Here is a 14,366-nt window from a genome sequence, read left to right as displayed (position 1 = left end):
AGGTTACACACTGCTTAGAAGACGAGGCCATGCTATAATCAGCGGGATTGTTTGTTTGTTTGTTTCAGCAAGACGAACATACTGCTGTTCCTCATGGCATGCAACACAAGCATGCATGCTGTCAGTTTTGCTTTCTCTCCAGTTTCTCAGTACTATGAGAGCTGTTGTGTAAACACACACTGTCTGTCAGTGGAGATATTATGCCAGGGTCAATGAGATTTGCAAAAACTAATTTGAAGGACAAAGCAAAATAAAGATTTAGGTGAACTGCAGATACACTTGGCTACAGTATGTGATAATTGGACCCACATTTAGTCATTTAAAGGGATAGTTCACCCAAAATTTTTATTTTTGATCATTTAGTCACTGTCCACATGTTCCAAACCTCTAAGAAGATATTTTGAAGAATCTTGGTAACCAAAGAGTTAACTGTAAATACTATGGAAGTCAATAACTACAGTCATCTTTTTAGTCACCAACATTCTTCAAATTATCTTCTTTTTGCATTTGAAACAAGCGGAGGGTGAGTAAATGAGGACCGAAGTTTCATTTTTGGGTGAAATATCTCTTTATTGTTGAATTATAGCCTGTATCCAATTTTTTGGCATGTTTCAGTATTGGTTGTTTAACGCAAAACAACTGGGTTTTAATGCAAATAGGCCTATAGGAATTCAATTTGACCAATTTTACATAGGTAAACAGTCTACGTGTAAGAAAACAAGCTTCATAGCATGAGTACCTGAACACTGTATAAATCACTCATATTATAATAATCTACTGATCCATTTATATACTTTTATGGATATATTACAATGAATGATTGCATTACTTACGATATTAGGAGCTAAATTTCCTAAGTGTTTTCTTGCCCATATATAAAGATCTTTGAGTGTCAATGTGTTTGAAATGTGCTATATTAATATATTTATTTATAAATAAACTTGCCTTGGCATTACTGTTTCTGTGATGGCTGAATTTTTGTGTGCTTTAGAAACCAGAAGTTGTTTAAAAACAGAAATAGAACCATAATTAAATTCCACCTTGGTAAAATGATAGTATTAGATGGTACACATACCATGATTACCACATCAGTGTTTTACCATTGCATAACATTGTTAAAGCAGTTTACACTGTTCTTGTCTTTACAGAGCAAAGGGGGTTTTATCAAAGCAACATATAATCTGAGTGTTTTATAGCTTGTTGTGGCATTTACCTCGGTGCTGTCTTGAAAAAGGACAGCTGGCCCTGCGTCACTAGTCTAAATATAGTTCCTGTACATTTATTGAGGACAACAGTCGATTTTCAGAACACACGAGGACAGTGGAGAGGGCGGGGGAGATTGAGCAATATTATTTAACGCTTTCCAAAAGATTATTCTGACGCAAACTGTTACGAGGGAGAGATTAGAGAGAAGAGGAGGGTCCTGCGCGCGTAGGGGGGCGGTCTGTTCATGCACTCACACACATGTGGTTCAGACGGGGTGATGGACCGTCCTCGACTGAACCTGATGGAGCAAATACACAAATAGGGGCCGCGCGCGTTGCAGGCGCAACAGACACGGAACGACTGAACGGAGCCAACAGTCCGTTTGACTTTAACCGGCGAAAAGCGAAACCGAACACCGTCTGTTTTCTTCTGGGAAAGAACCGGACTGGCCGCGGAACTAAAGTCACTGAAAACGATTTGAACTGAAGACTTTCTGAACAGAATTACGCGACGATTTATAATGGTAATATGCTTTTTGTAATTCTGAAATATTAACGTTTACATTCCACATGTATATTTGTGTGTCCTATAAAAGTATAGTCTATATATCTGACAGGTGCAAGTTGTATGACTTGTGCTGAACTATTTATATATATATATATATATATATATATATATATATGTATTTTATGTCTTTGTTTATTTTACACACAATATAGCGTCTTTGTAAAGAGTGCACTCGAACACTGCAAATATTCATAGTCGAATTCATGAACGTCCATAGATTATGAATGGAAAGAACGCAGCATGTGCATCACTACCTCTTCACACTCGGTCATAACCAAACAGAACTTGCATATCCACCTTATTTTGCAATGTGGAAGTAAGCTATTTTCTATGTATGTGCGAGACACTTCTGGTTCATTAGGTAAAAAACTAGAAGAATAACAAAGTGCAGTAAATAGTAAAACTATTTGCACCACAAAAAAGTGTGTTTAAGATTACAATACTAACTAAAAATATAATAAGAATTACCAGTTTGTGATATCAAGCAGCATAATGGCCTGGAAGCAAATAACTAAGGAAGCCTCAGACATTCAAGATACAAATGGCCGTGCTCCACTCTTATGTTATAAATAAGGTGGATAATGACTTTTTTCCCCCTTCCTTCAACTTGCATTCAGGAACATGCAAGATCATTCCAGCGGCATTGGCACATGTCAGCTACAACACCTCACCTCAATTCGATCAGTTGGTCCTTTTGCCTCAAACACTGTGATCTTGCTCAAAAAACGCCTCAGGCTCCAATAAAACAATGTCTGCATTCACAGACCTGTCTGTCACTGTAAATTTAGAAAAGCATAACATCTTCCGTTGTAACGTCATTCCTCTATGTGCCAACACTACTTAAACACTTGTCAGTAAGTGAGAGGAGATGCACTGTGAGCCTGATAGTCTTCACACTGTAATATTCCTCCTGTGGTCTGACAGATTTATGAATGAAGTATAAGTATAAATAGTTTTTTTTGCATCATATATCCTGATTAAAGCAGATGAGGAAACACCAGGATGGGGGAAATAATGTAATTAATTTTGATTACTGTCATGAACCAGTAGCAACTCGGCAGTATCTTAATGCTCGTCTAAATGGATTTCATTTTCCTTTGTTTCAAAAAATGGGGGTGAAATATGACTGAGACAGTCCTGTACAAATAACTTATCCTTAAATACTGTCACTGGGATTCACTCAGACATTAAGCGAAATAAAATCAAGGCCAAAATTTGGTCAAGGCCTTCACAAGGCACTTGTTTATTCTTGCATTTGTTTATAAACCACTTTTTTTTATCTGGAGGGGGAAATAGTTAAAAACTGAGAAGGAGAGTGTTACCTGCAATAACCGAATACACCTTGACAGGCACATCATAATGCACATGTAACCTTAACATCTACTTGTTTTCACCATGTCAGCCTTATTATGAATATGACCGTGCTTCATCTAGGAGTAGGTCTGGTCGGCTGCCTGATTATGCGCTCGCGTCGCCACAGGCTTTCGGATAACGGAGGGACGGAGGGCGGGCGGGGCAGCGGGCAAGTAGGTGGGGGCAAAAAGAAAGAAACAAAACGTGACGAGGCACCCGAAACGTCCTGTTATGCAACCGCTGACCTACTAACATACATTTCTAAACAGAAGCAGCTAGCGGCAGGATACTGGAGCGCCTCGCCAACACAACACAACACAAGGAGCCAGGGCAAAAACACACGGGCTGCGGAACCCATGCGTACTGGACACGGCGTGTAGTGTGTGTGGATCACTTCGCCTTTTTATTCAAGCCACCGAGGCTGATACAAAGAGACTAATTATAGTCGTCGGGCGACTGAAGATATTTTAGATACAAGCACAAAAGCCACAAACGGTATGTTTGCTTAATTGCTTATTGATGCACGCGCACACTAATACAACTGCATTGGGGATGCTTGTGCTTCTGGCGTGATCTTGCGGAATTTTTTTTTTTAACGCGGTTATGAAATGAGGTGACTGCAATTAATCCAAGAATGACAGCCTATTTGAAATGCAACGGCTTCTAAGTGTTTAGTTTATTTGTGTGTGTTTACGCATGCATTAGCTACAGATTCGGATAATGCTCAATGTGCATGTTTGCAATATTAAGGCGAGGCCAGGACCCCTCGCGACTGATGACAGGACATTTAGCACTTGATGCCCGTCAAATATTTGTATGTTTCTATACAAATTAATTTAGCATGCACACATTTTTTCTGTATGCATATCTGACGTAGACTATATTGTTGTTTACATTTAGTAGCCTAATGATATAATATTGCGCCATTTGAAGATTAGTCAGTAACGTTACATTAATAAACATGAAACGGAGTTACAGAAAGTCCAGTCGGGCGTAGCACTTGTTACGATTTTGATTAAAAGACTAGCAAACATTGTTACATTATATCGCTGGAAATGTCTTGATAAAAGGTTACTGCTTAATGTTTGCCAATTACGTTTTAATTAAAGTTTTCACAAAGCGTGAAATGCAGTTGGGTTATGATGAAGTTAATGCGGCAGCTTGGAAGGAAAAATCCCGGACACACTTCTCGCTGTCACGTGTAACCGTGCTCGGTAAAGGTTAACGCGGGTGTTTACGTTTGAAGGCTCGGACCCGTTAACTCTTTCCTGGTATACAGACTGGCAATCAAATGTAACTTTGTTGCATGTAAAATGCAATTGTCTAGCAACATGCAACGCGTGCACAAATAGATGCTCGTTTAAGTTATTGATATCCATCAATATTTTTTATTACAGTACTTATCAGATACTTTATGAAACTAGTAAACGATCGTTATTATTTAGCGCACTTTTAACTTGAGTTATTATTGTATTTAATTTTGTATCCTAATGATATTGGTCAGATCCCTCAAATGTGCATGTTGTTTGTGTATATAATGATTGTCAATGAACGTTGCATTGTTATTCTCCGGAGCTTTCCGGCAGATGGTTGTAAACTGATTTATTGAGCTCATCTTTGATTACGTGTTTATACAGTACAATTCACATGTGTTGTAATCACTGTGTTTTTAAGTTACCGTTTTATGCACTTATTACACACAGTGTAGTGTGCTAATAATAGTATAAGTATGTTTCAGATCATAAGATTTTAGATTACAGAAATGTTCAGGTTCAACAAAGTGTATTATGTAGTAAGCAAACATGCACTGTAGGATTCCACAGAAAAGTCATGTATGCATGCATGCATGATCAGGCTCAAATTTGTGGATGTGAGATCGCTTGTCAACTTGCAGTTTTCTTTTGACTTTATGCAGTCTTTCTGTGTTAAGAGTTACATAATGGTGAGAAATGAGAAGTGGCAAATGAAAAAAAAAATATGCAGGGTCTTTAAGGCATCAGACAAACCGCTTTGTGTGCCAGTGCAGAATGTAGGTCATAAGCCTGAAGAAAACACACCCTCTAGTCTACCAAAAAAAGAACAAAGATTCTGCCTGTTTACAACAAAATCTTGCAAATTGGGACCGGTTTCAGCAACAATGCTGAAAAAAACAAAGGACACATTAGTAGTGCCAGCTCTTTGAATGTTAAATTGTGGAGATTAATCTTTGTTAATAGACAACAAAAACACTTAAGTGCAATGTCATTATTGGTTTACAGTGTTAATTGTGACTCTTTAAGCAATAAACATTAATTCAGTTGGTGGATTTCTTAAGATTTCTCATAGTGAAAGAGAAAGGGAGGAGGCGCATCGTTATTGTGGCGATGTGGCTAACAGGGAGAGGCGAATTAGCGTTTAGTTTTGTAGGGCAAGAGAGCACATGTGACTGGTGAAACACATGGACTTGTTCAAAGCATTTATTTTTTTTCAATAGAGGATGATATGAGTGTGTTTATAAAAAAAAGGAGTTGGCCTGGAACTCCTCCTGCTTGTCCAAGGCCTGCCCTCCTCCTACTGGAAGAGATAAAACCAGGCGTGGAATCAATGGGAGAAAATAAAAAAAGAGATCCTAGCCCACGTGCCGAATAATATTACATTCTGCCCCAGGGTCAATTACATGGCCACAATGAAATCCAGCACCCCTGCCTTCACCCATTATTTCCATTACCAAAACGGCTGTAAAGCATCACATGAAACATTTGAGCTGAATTATAGTTTCCAGGCCTCGCCCAAGTTAAGACTATAGTGGGACAGACATGCTATTTCTTCCCCAATGAAAGCTCACATGCACAAATAGGCTATAACCCATATCCTATATATAGGGCAAGTGAAATTGGGCTTTATTGTCTCATAACAATTTTAAGCTTTGCTAATTGCAGGTCATCCAGTGAAGTCAATTATTAAAAATTAATTATTTAATCCATGTGCCACATGATAATCAATAGCAGTATTGAATAAAGACACAGGTGTGTCATGTCAGATTCTTTAAGATGGTTTGGCTGTTGGTGTCTCGATGCTTAAGATTTAATAATTAGTTGCATTGTTGCTAATGCTAGGAGAGATAAATGCATTTGTAATGATTCGGGGGTGTGGTTGACAGGCTAAATAACTCATCCACTAACTATTTTTATTAATAGCCTCTTCCCTTTCCTCCATTATAAAAGGAAGAGATTAAATGAAAGAGACACGGTATTTGCATTTATAATAATTAGAATTTTATAATTTGTTTTTTAAAACTGTATTAAGTTGATAATAATGACTGGCATTTGTGAATAATCTGAAATTATTCATTGAGAAAATGAGTTTGAGTCTGATTGATTCACTCCAACAATCCTGTGTTGAAATCAGTCTGATTCAGCAGATGGTTTGAATGAATCACTAAAAAGAACTAAATCATCAAATTCGACAGTAAACCCTAGGATAACTCTGAATACTATGCCAGTATTAATACATTTGTTAAAATTTGATTCAGTCTTCTCGGTTTTCTCAGATAATTGGGAAATTGGTCCTGATCTTTTTTTTATATTGTTAGGGTGTCTCGGAAAGCTCCTCTGTTTGTGTAGCTGGCATTCAACAAATTGACTGCAACTGCTTTTCTCTGCACTCTCTTTTTTTTACCCTTCTTTATTCCATTTATCCTCAATCTATCCCTCACCTGTCTATTCTTAGCAAACACTTGAATTCCCTTGCCCTTTCTGCCTCTATCTCTCTTTCTCGTGATGCCTGTTGCACCCCTGACCTATATTTGAGCACAAGGGGAAAAAGTTTTTTTTCCTTGCTAGTGGCCCAGTTTCTAGGTCAGTGGGTCAATCAGGGAGTCTCTTTTGGTTTTGTGCCTCACTGAAATGACCGTTGATTCTCCCTGTTTACCCGTTTAACATTATTTGCATTTCATTAAAATTGTACTTTATTGACTTATTCCATTCATAGCATCCACTAATTAAGGGATGAAAATGTCAGTTTTGGCCATATTAATTCCTATGCGTTACCAGACTAAAGCAGAAAGTGTTAATTGAAGCCATCAGAAGAGGCTTAAGCTGTCTGTAGTTACGTAATGCTGCCTCAGATGTCTGGAATGAGAAGAATTTAACCCATAAAAAGGGTGGCCAGATCATGGGATTACACTGCATTCATCTGCCTAATTTCTGATGCAGATCTCATACTTAATGCTACAGAGTCATGGCGCTGTTTTAGATACGCAAGTATAGTCTAAGAGACTTAAGAGTCTCTTTTACTGTTGCTCTCCTTATAAATATAGGAATGCTTTTACTCTCAGTGTAAACTAAACTTTGTGATGGTTCACTTTATATTTATTCTTGTATTGTCAGAGAACAAATATTAAATATTAGAGATGATCAAAGTAGATTTATGACTTAATATTACTGGGATCCCATCTGTGTCTACCTACTAGCTTTTGGGATTGACTGAAAATATTAACCAGATATTTGATATTATATATTATGTATATCAGATATCATATTCAAATTTGTGTGCAAGTAGAAAAAAAAGGAAATCAGGCACCTTTAGCTGAACAACACCATGGCATTGAAATAGGAAGTTGGTGCTCAGTTTAGGTTATGATAGGATCAGAGCAATGTGGAATTGCCCACTGGCTGCGGAGTTAATCATCACTGGTGACTCTGCTTTTCCATTAGCACTCATTTTTAATGGCTGAAACAGTTACCACCCCTGGATCTGAACTCATGTTGATGGAATGTTTCCCTTCTCCCCTTTTTCCAGATATGCTTGACCCTATATTGCAAAGCTCTCAATCAGACTTGACTTTTGCCTGACCTCAGTTTATCTGCCATTATAGTAATTATTGTTATGAGGTTTTTTTGGCTTCTCCTCATTTTTCATCTAAAGCATGCTTCTTTCGAAAGTTCTCCTTGAAAGCCTTAGTTGAATAGTCATAAAAAATAAGAAAGTATGATACTATTTGAAATATCTTTATTTTGTGTATTTGGTGTACCAGAATATGTTGACATGCTTTAAATGTTCAAAAAACACATTATTTTTCAAATACTGTACATTATTATAGGTCCTCTATGCCCCGCCTTTCTCAAACACGTCGTTTTCAACAAAGCCCCCTCCTTTGACAAGCGCAGTCTGCTCTGATTGGCCAGCTGACCCAGTGCATTGTGACTGGCCGAACAGCACAAGCACGCGTCGGAAATGTAAAGCCCCTTACCATAATCGTGAACTTCCGCTTTCAAAGTAAATATCAAGAAAGTTAATAATGTCGTTAGTTTTACCATCAGTTCAAGCCCGAAAGGGCAACAGAGTCGCGTGACAGACACAGTGATGATGATGTACACAAGCCGCGATTAAGACAGCTGACCTGCTATGATTTCTGACAGGCAGTTCACTCTCCTGTGATGTGACCCTGTTCCCCTCACTCACACACACACACACACACACACGACGCGTTACTCTGCGCTGCGCAAATATGCTTTTGCTTTCGCACTGAAACACAGCGTCTCCCTGACATGGCTGCATCAACACTACTGCTGTTCCTGAAACCACGCCTTCTTTCTTTGCGTGCACATTTGGGCAGCATTATGCTAATATTTCCACATAGTGACATAGATATGTGGGGGTGTGTTAGAACGAGCCGTTTTAGGTAGGCGTGGTTGACTCTTAACTTTTATAAAGAATATCTCTTTGGATTTGAGACTTTAGTCTTTGCAACTTTACAGATCTTCTTTATGCACCAAGAGCTTTTAACACTCCAAAGAGAAAGGAAAACTTGAAATCGCATCATATGACCCCTTTAATGTTTTTGAATTTAGTTCGGGCCCCATTGCATATTTGGGGCATCAGACCATTTGGACTGTGCAGCCAAAGAGGAGATGTGTTGTAACATTTGATGTTAATGTATCAAAAGCCGAAACCTCTTGCACTGGTTCCCTCAGAGTAGATGATGTAATACAGGATAAGGTTTCAAAATGTTAAAACAAATCATGTGTTCATTGCTAATGTTTACCATATGTGTAGTCCCGTTTACAGAACAGTCTTGACTGAATTTTGTACAAAGGGTGATGTTACTTGTGTCAGAATGAGGAAACTAATTTTAGATAATTTCTGTTTAGCCGTAGGTCCTCTAACAAAGAAAATGTGCCGCTTGGGTAATCGTTGACAGCGTTCTGAACCTCTTTCCCTTTGCATCATGAGAGTCTAATGTCTAACCAGAGACTAAAGGTCAAGGGTCACAGACAGACAAATCAATAGCAGGGTTAGCAGGTCAGACGGTGGTTGCCGGGCAACAGAAAACATTCTGTGGTTGTCAGGGTTGAGTAGATGAAGCAAGAGGATATGACAAAGACACGGTTGAACATTCCACTTCTAAATCTTCTGATTACCCAGCCATGCAGAGAAGCATGGAGAGTTTCATTAAAAATGAAAAAGCACAATAAATTAAAAGATTTCTTTGAAGTGCCTAAAGGCAAACTGTGAATTGCTTTAGCTTTCGAGGATTAACAAATCTGTCTTTCTTTTCTCTTTTATGTTTCCAGCCTTTCATCGAACAGCCAGCTGGAGACTTTGGGAGCAGCAGCACCCCTCCCCAAGAGGCTGGCAAGCTGGGGCAGACCGAGTGACCTATATCCTCCAACACGCCCAAGGCACTGGGACACATCTCTGTCGGCTTGATAGAGCCGTTACATAAAGGAATAAAAGTGAAAACAAAGAAAAGGGGTCAGAATCCTTTAAACAAATTTGGTCACATTTTCTGTACTTCAGGACTTTATTGCCCCTCTTTCATTCCCCGGTTTGGCTTTGACAGACATTGTGCGCAAGACAGCCAGAAGAGTTTACTCATTGAGGAATTCTTCGGGTTTGTTAAAAGCAGGAGACTCATAAAGAGGTGCAACTGTTCTTGCTCTTCTTAGCCGACCTGGACACTTGATCATCTAGGGATATTTGCTTGAGCTTCACATCAGCAAAATCAATGAGGTTCAGTTTTCCAGAAACTAAAATATCTCATAAAGTATTTGCTGATCCAGCTACTTAGTTGAAGATTCTCCAGTCCACTGTTTGTTGGGATATCCTACAGGAATTCCCGTAGCCACCTTTACACCCTTTAATCCATCCCTGTTTCTTCATTTATTTCCATTACCAGTGGTGAAGCCAATGTCCCAAACTGGCTCCCATTGAGGAACAATGGAAAGTTTGAGCTTACAAATCTCAACAAATTCCAGTGCAAGCAAAACCTTAAAGAACACAGAAAGCATTCTGGACTACAGTGATCTTGTCCATTCACCTCAAAGCAACATTCGCCAGAGCCGCCTTCTCAAACCAAAGCCAAACATGAGCTGTCGACGTAAGCGTGAGTTCATTTCAGATGAGAAAAAGGATGCATCCTACTGGGAAAAGCGACGCAAGAACAACGAGGCAGCAAAGCGTTCCCGGGAGAAACGACGCTTTAATGACATGATCCTAGAGAACAGAGTTATGGCGCTGAATGATGAGAATGTACGCCTGAAAACTGAGCTTTTACAGCTTAAGCTCAGGTTTGGTCTGATAAGTACAGCCTCCTACATGGAAAAGAGTCAGCAGATTGGTGGAGCAGTCAATGGAACTTCTGGGGGAAACTCAACACCTTCCTCTACCACCAGTCTCTTCTACCCTAATGATTACTCCAGTGTTTCTCAGATGATGATAAACTCTGATTCTTCTGAAACGGAGCAGTCTGTTCGAGGGGATGGGCATGGGAAATTGGCAAAGTACTCCCCGCGAGGTTCCCTGTCTGATATGTCTGATGACTCCTCTCGGGACAGCCCAGAGCCATTGGTGTATGACATCAAGCAGGAAGGGATGGGTCTGGATATGGACATTGTCAATAGCACTACCAGACAGTTCATGTTAAACATTCATTCTAGATTGCCTGCAGTATTTCACCAGCACACTTTTGAAGGTTATTCAGCCAACCAACAGAAGCAACGACGCCACGAGACCACTGCAAGTCCAGTCATCCCACAATCCGCTCAAAGAAGTGTTATCCTATACCGTTCAAGCAGTGCCTCGTATCCTGTGGAAACTCAGGAAATGATTCCTAAAGAACAGCAGAACCTCACTCAGCCTACAGAGGGACCAACTGGAAGTCCCAAAAGCTTGGCAGAGGTGTCTAAACGGCTAGAGAGAAAAACTTTGGACTCTCCACCTTATGACTACCCAGATGGGGAAGCAGCCGAAAGGCAAGCTTACATTGCTCAGCGACAGACCCCCAGGGTTGATGCTGCTGCCCCAGATCTTCTAATGAGACCAGAGGAGGGAGATGAAACACAGATGTACCACTGTTCTAATGGCACCCTGGAGAATGACGATCCACCAGTGCTGACCTACGAAGGAAGCTTGAGACACGAAGAGTACTACGAGGCTCACTCAGGAAAGGACACTTCCTCAAGTGACGGGGATCCCCGCAGCTCTGATAAAGAGGGCTCCACCGATGATGAGTCTCCCTCTTCATCTTGCTCCGATACAGGCAGCTACCACCCTCACATATTCGTGACCCAGAGCTCCTTCTCTCCAAGCCAATGCAAAGACGGCCAAGCAGAAATCAAAGGCACTGCCCTACCCCACAAATTGAGACTCAAGCACAGAGCTCAGAGCAACGGCAGAGCATCATTTCAAGACTCGCCAACGACGCCACCTGCTAACTTCCAGCCATTACCTCAGCATCCTTACCTGGCCTTGTCTCAACCTGGCGGCCAGTCGAGTCCAGGGTTTTGCAAGCAGGACACCTCGGCTGGAAGCATTGAATGTGGGAAGAAGGAATCCAGTATGCGTAACAGTCGCAACAAGAGACATGACTGAACGTAAAACTGTGGGACTCACTTGGGTCTTGATATAAAGCCCCAAGAGACTTTTTATAAGCCCATCTTGAGGTCCTACCTTGATCTTGTACCCTTCACCCATTCCCTGTGCAAATGCCAAGGGATAAGAGAAGTGGATATCGTCAGGACTGCTGCATTGTATTTGCATTGTACTATAATGTATATACTTAACTTTTGTTTGTTTAACCTCCTCTTAAGGTTACAGCAGCACTTTTATAACAGAATGAAATCGGATGACATGCTGTTGATCACACTTACCCATAGTTCCCATGCTGCAACAAGATGTCAAAGTGTATATTCAATTCAAAAGCAATATCTACCATATGTGAGGCATGGTAATGGATTCATATTTGTAAATAGGCAACTTCAAGTGCCCCTTTTTTAGTTTTTGGCCACACCTTAACAACAGAACATTTGCATGTGGCTATGCACCACATTTAAACATACCAAACACCAGAAGATTCAGGGAATATTTCCCTTGACCAAAGAAACATGGCTTTAAGTTCATACCTCTCTCTGCTCCCTACCTCTATCTGCTTTTCTAACTAGTGCTCCCCATCACTTTTCCCACATTAAACAGCCTAGCTCCTTGATCAGGCACTTGGTTTGTGTGTATAAAATGTGATATAAATATTATATATGAATATATTTTAAGAAGAAAACAAAAAAGTTTACATGAAAAAAAAATAGGGAGTTATGTGTCTAATGATTTGGTCCTTGTCAAAAATACTGTACAATATCAGTGTGTTTGTTGTTTGAGATGCCACTTAATATAAACTTTTTTTTTTACTTTAACAATTTGCAATTAAATATTTTTTTAGAAGCTGTCATTTTATAGGAAAATTGTCAAAATGCCCCAAAGCCTTTACAGATACATTAGCGGGTTGATGTAAGCTTCATGTCATAGATACTAAAATGTGTTCTCATTGCAGTTAGAACTCATTGTCTGGTCTTGAAACACTACTTGGCGTTTAGCCTAAAATGTCTTTTTCAGATAATGTTTAAAATTTTAAACCTACCCTAAAAGTACATATCTAGCTTCCCTTTTATGTAGCCTCCATGTTTATAGTTTTTCTTACAAAATGACTCTCTCTTCCTCTCTGGTTATGAATGTGAAAGGAATGTTTTGCTCTTATTAGCATGGGGTTTACAGGAAAGCTCCACCCTGCTTACATCAGTATAAATGGATGATAACTAGCATAGTGTCCGTTTGCCCTTGAGGCCCCTAGTTAAGTGATTCAGCTAGCTGATGCTGCAGTTTTTTCAATCTTTAACTGGTTGGCTGACTCCTCGCTAGTCAGCCGCTACTCTGCATATGTTTCCCTGCTAAAATGAGGTTTAATCAAAGTTGCAGGTTTTCTTGTTTGTTTGTTTTTAACTTTTCAAAGAATGCTTGTAAATTTACTCACAACCCCCCTTTTGTATTTAAAAAAATAAATCTACATGTCACGTTAACTTATGGCACTTGTGTATAAATGTAAAATATTTTTACACTGTATTGTGAACTGTTTTGGGGGCCAAGTGTTGTCCTGTTTATCACTAGCTGCATCTTTACTTCCAGTTTACTGTGATTTCAAAATTGCTCACCACAATGTCACCTATCCTCTTTCGTCCTTTCAGTGTGTTTTAAACTGAGTGATGTTTGATGTTTTTATTTTCTTATGGTTTTATCAAAATAAAAGTGGAAAAAAACAAACAACAAGCAAGGCTTGTTTGGTGTTATTGAGTAGACCGTGGCACTGCTGTTCTGTTGCTCTGTTTTGAAATAGATGCATATTGTAAAAAACACTATTCAGTGCTAGGTTTGGGTGCATTTCAAAAATTCAACAAAAATAAAAAATAAAAAGTTGTTGCATTATTCATGCATTCGTCTTTTTTTGAATACTTCATCCACCTACGTAATTATATACCACAGTTATGTAATTAGATTTCACAACATGCAATTATAGCCTTATCGAATCAAATTTATTGACATCAGATTACATAATTGTGAACCTTTCAGAATGTTTGAAGAAGTTTTGACTGCTGTCTAAAAATAATTTCACTCAAGCTGAAAGAGATTAGTGAAAAAAGGCAAGAATAAACAGCCTATATCGTCTGGTAAATTGCGAAAGGGCAGAAGTGTTGAATATCTTGGTCTGGCCTATCATGAGATACTGACACACTGACACACATCAGTCTAGCTTTACCGCAGGCTTACTTTACTTACGTAACACTGACCTAGTTACTCGGTGTACTGCTTAAACTAGTAACATGCTACGCAGTCGTATTCAATGAACTGATATGTACACATTACACATTGACAGTCACTCATTATGTGACGTGATACACTCTTAAAAATAAAGGTGCTTCACGATGCCATAGAAG

The 14,366-nt window shown here is 39.3% G+C and overlaps 1 protein-coding gene across 1 annotated transcript; it reads left to right on the top strand.

Moving 5' to 3' along the window:
• Nucleotides 1-3,355: 3,355 nt before the first annotated feature.
• LOC107563256 (nuclear factor interleukin-3-regulated protein-like) lies at nucleotides 3,356-13,823 on the top strand. Its single transcript, XM_016248075.1, has 2 exons — nucleotides 3,356-3,621; nucleotides 9,681-13,823. The coding sequence occupies exon 2, from the start codon at nucleotides 10,327-10,329 to the stop codon at nucleotides 11,977-11,979; it is 1,653 nt and encodes a 550-aa protein (XP_016103561.1). The 5' UTR covers nucleotides 3,356-3,621; nucleotides 9,681-10,326; the 3' UTR covers nucleotides 11,980-13,823.
• Nucleotides 13,824-14,366: the final 543 nt, after the last annotated feature.

This window comes from Sinocyclocheilus grahami, unplaced genomic scaffold, assembly GCF_001515645.1.
Source record: "Sinocyclocheilus grahami isolate Dianchi unplaced genomic scaffold, SAMN03320097.WGS_v1.1 scaffold863.1, whole genome shotgun sequence".
In the NCBI taxonomy this organism is placed as follows: domain Eukaryota; kingdom Metazoa; phylum Chordata; class Actinopteri; order Cypriniformes; family Cyprinidae; genus Sinocyclocheilus; species Sinocyclocheilus grahami.
This window is presented reverse-complemented; position numbering and strand designations above follow the sequence as displayed.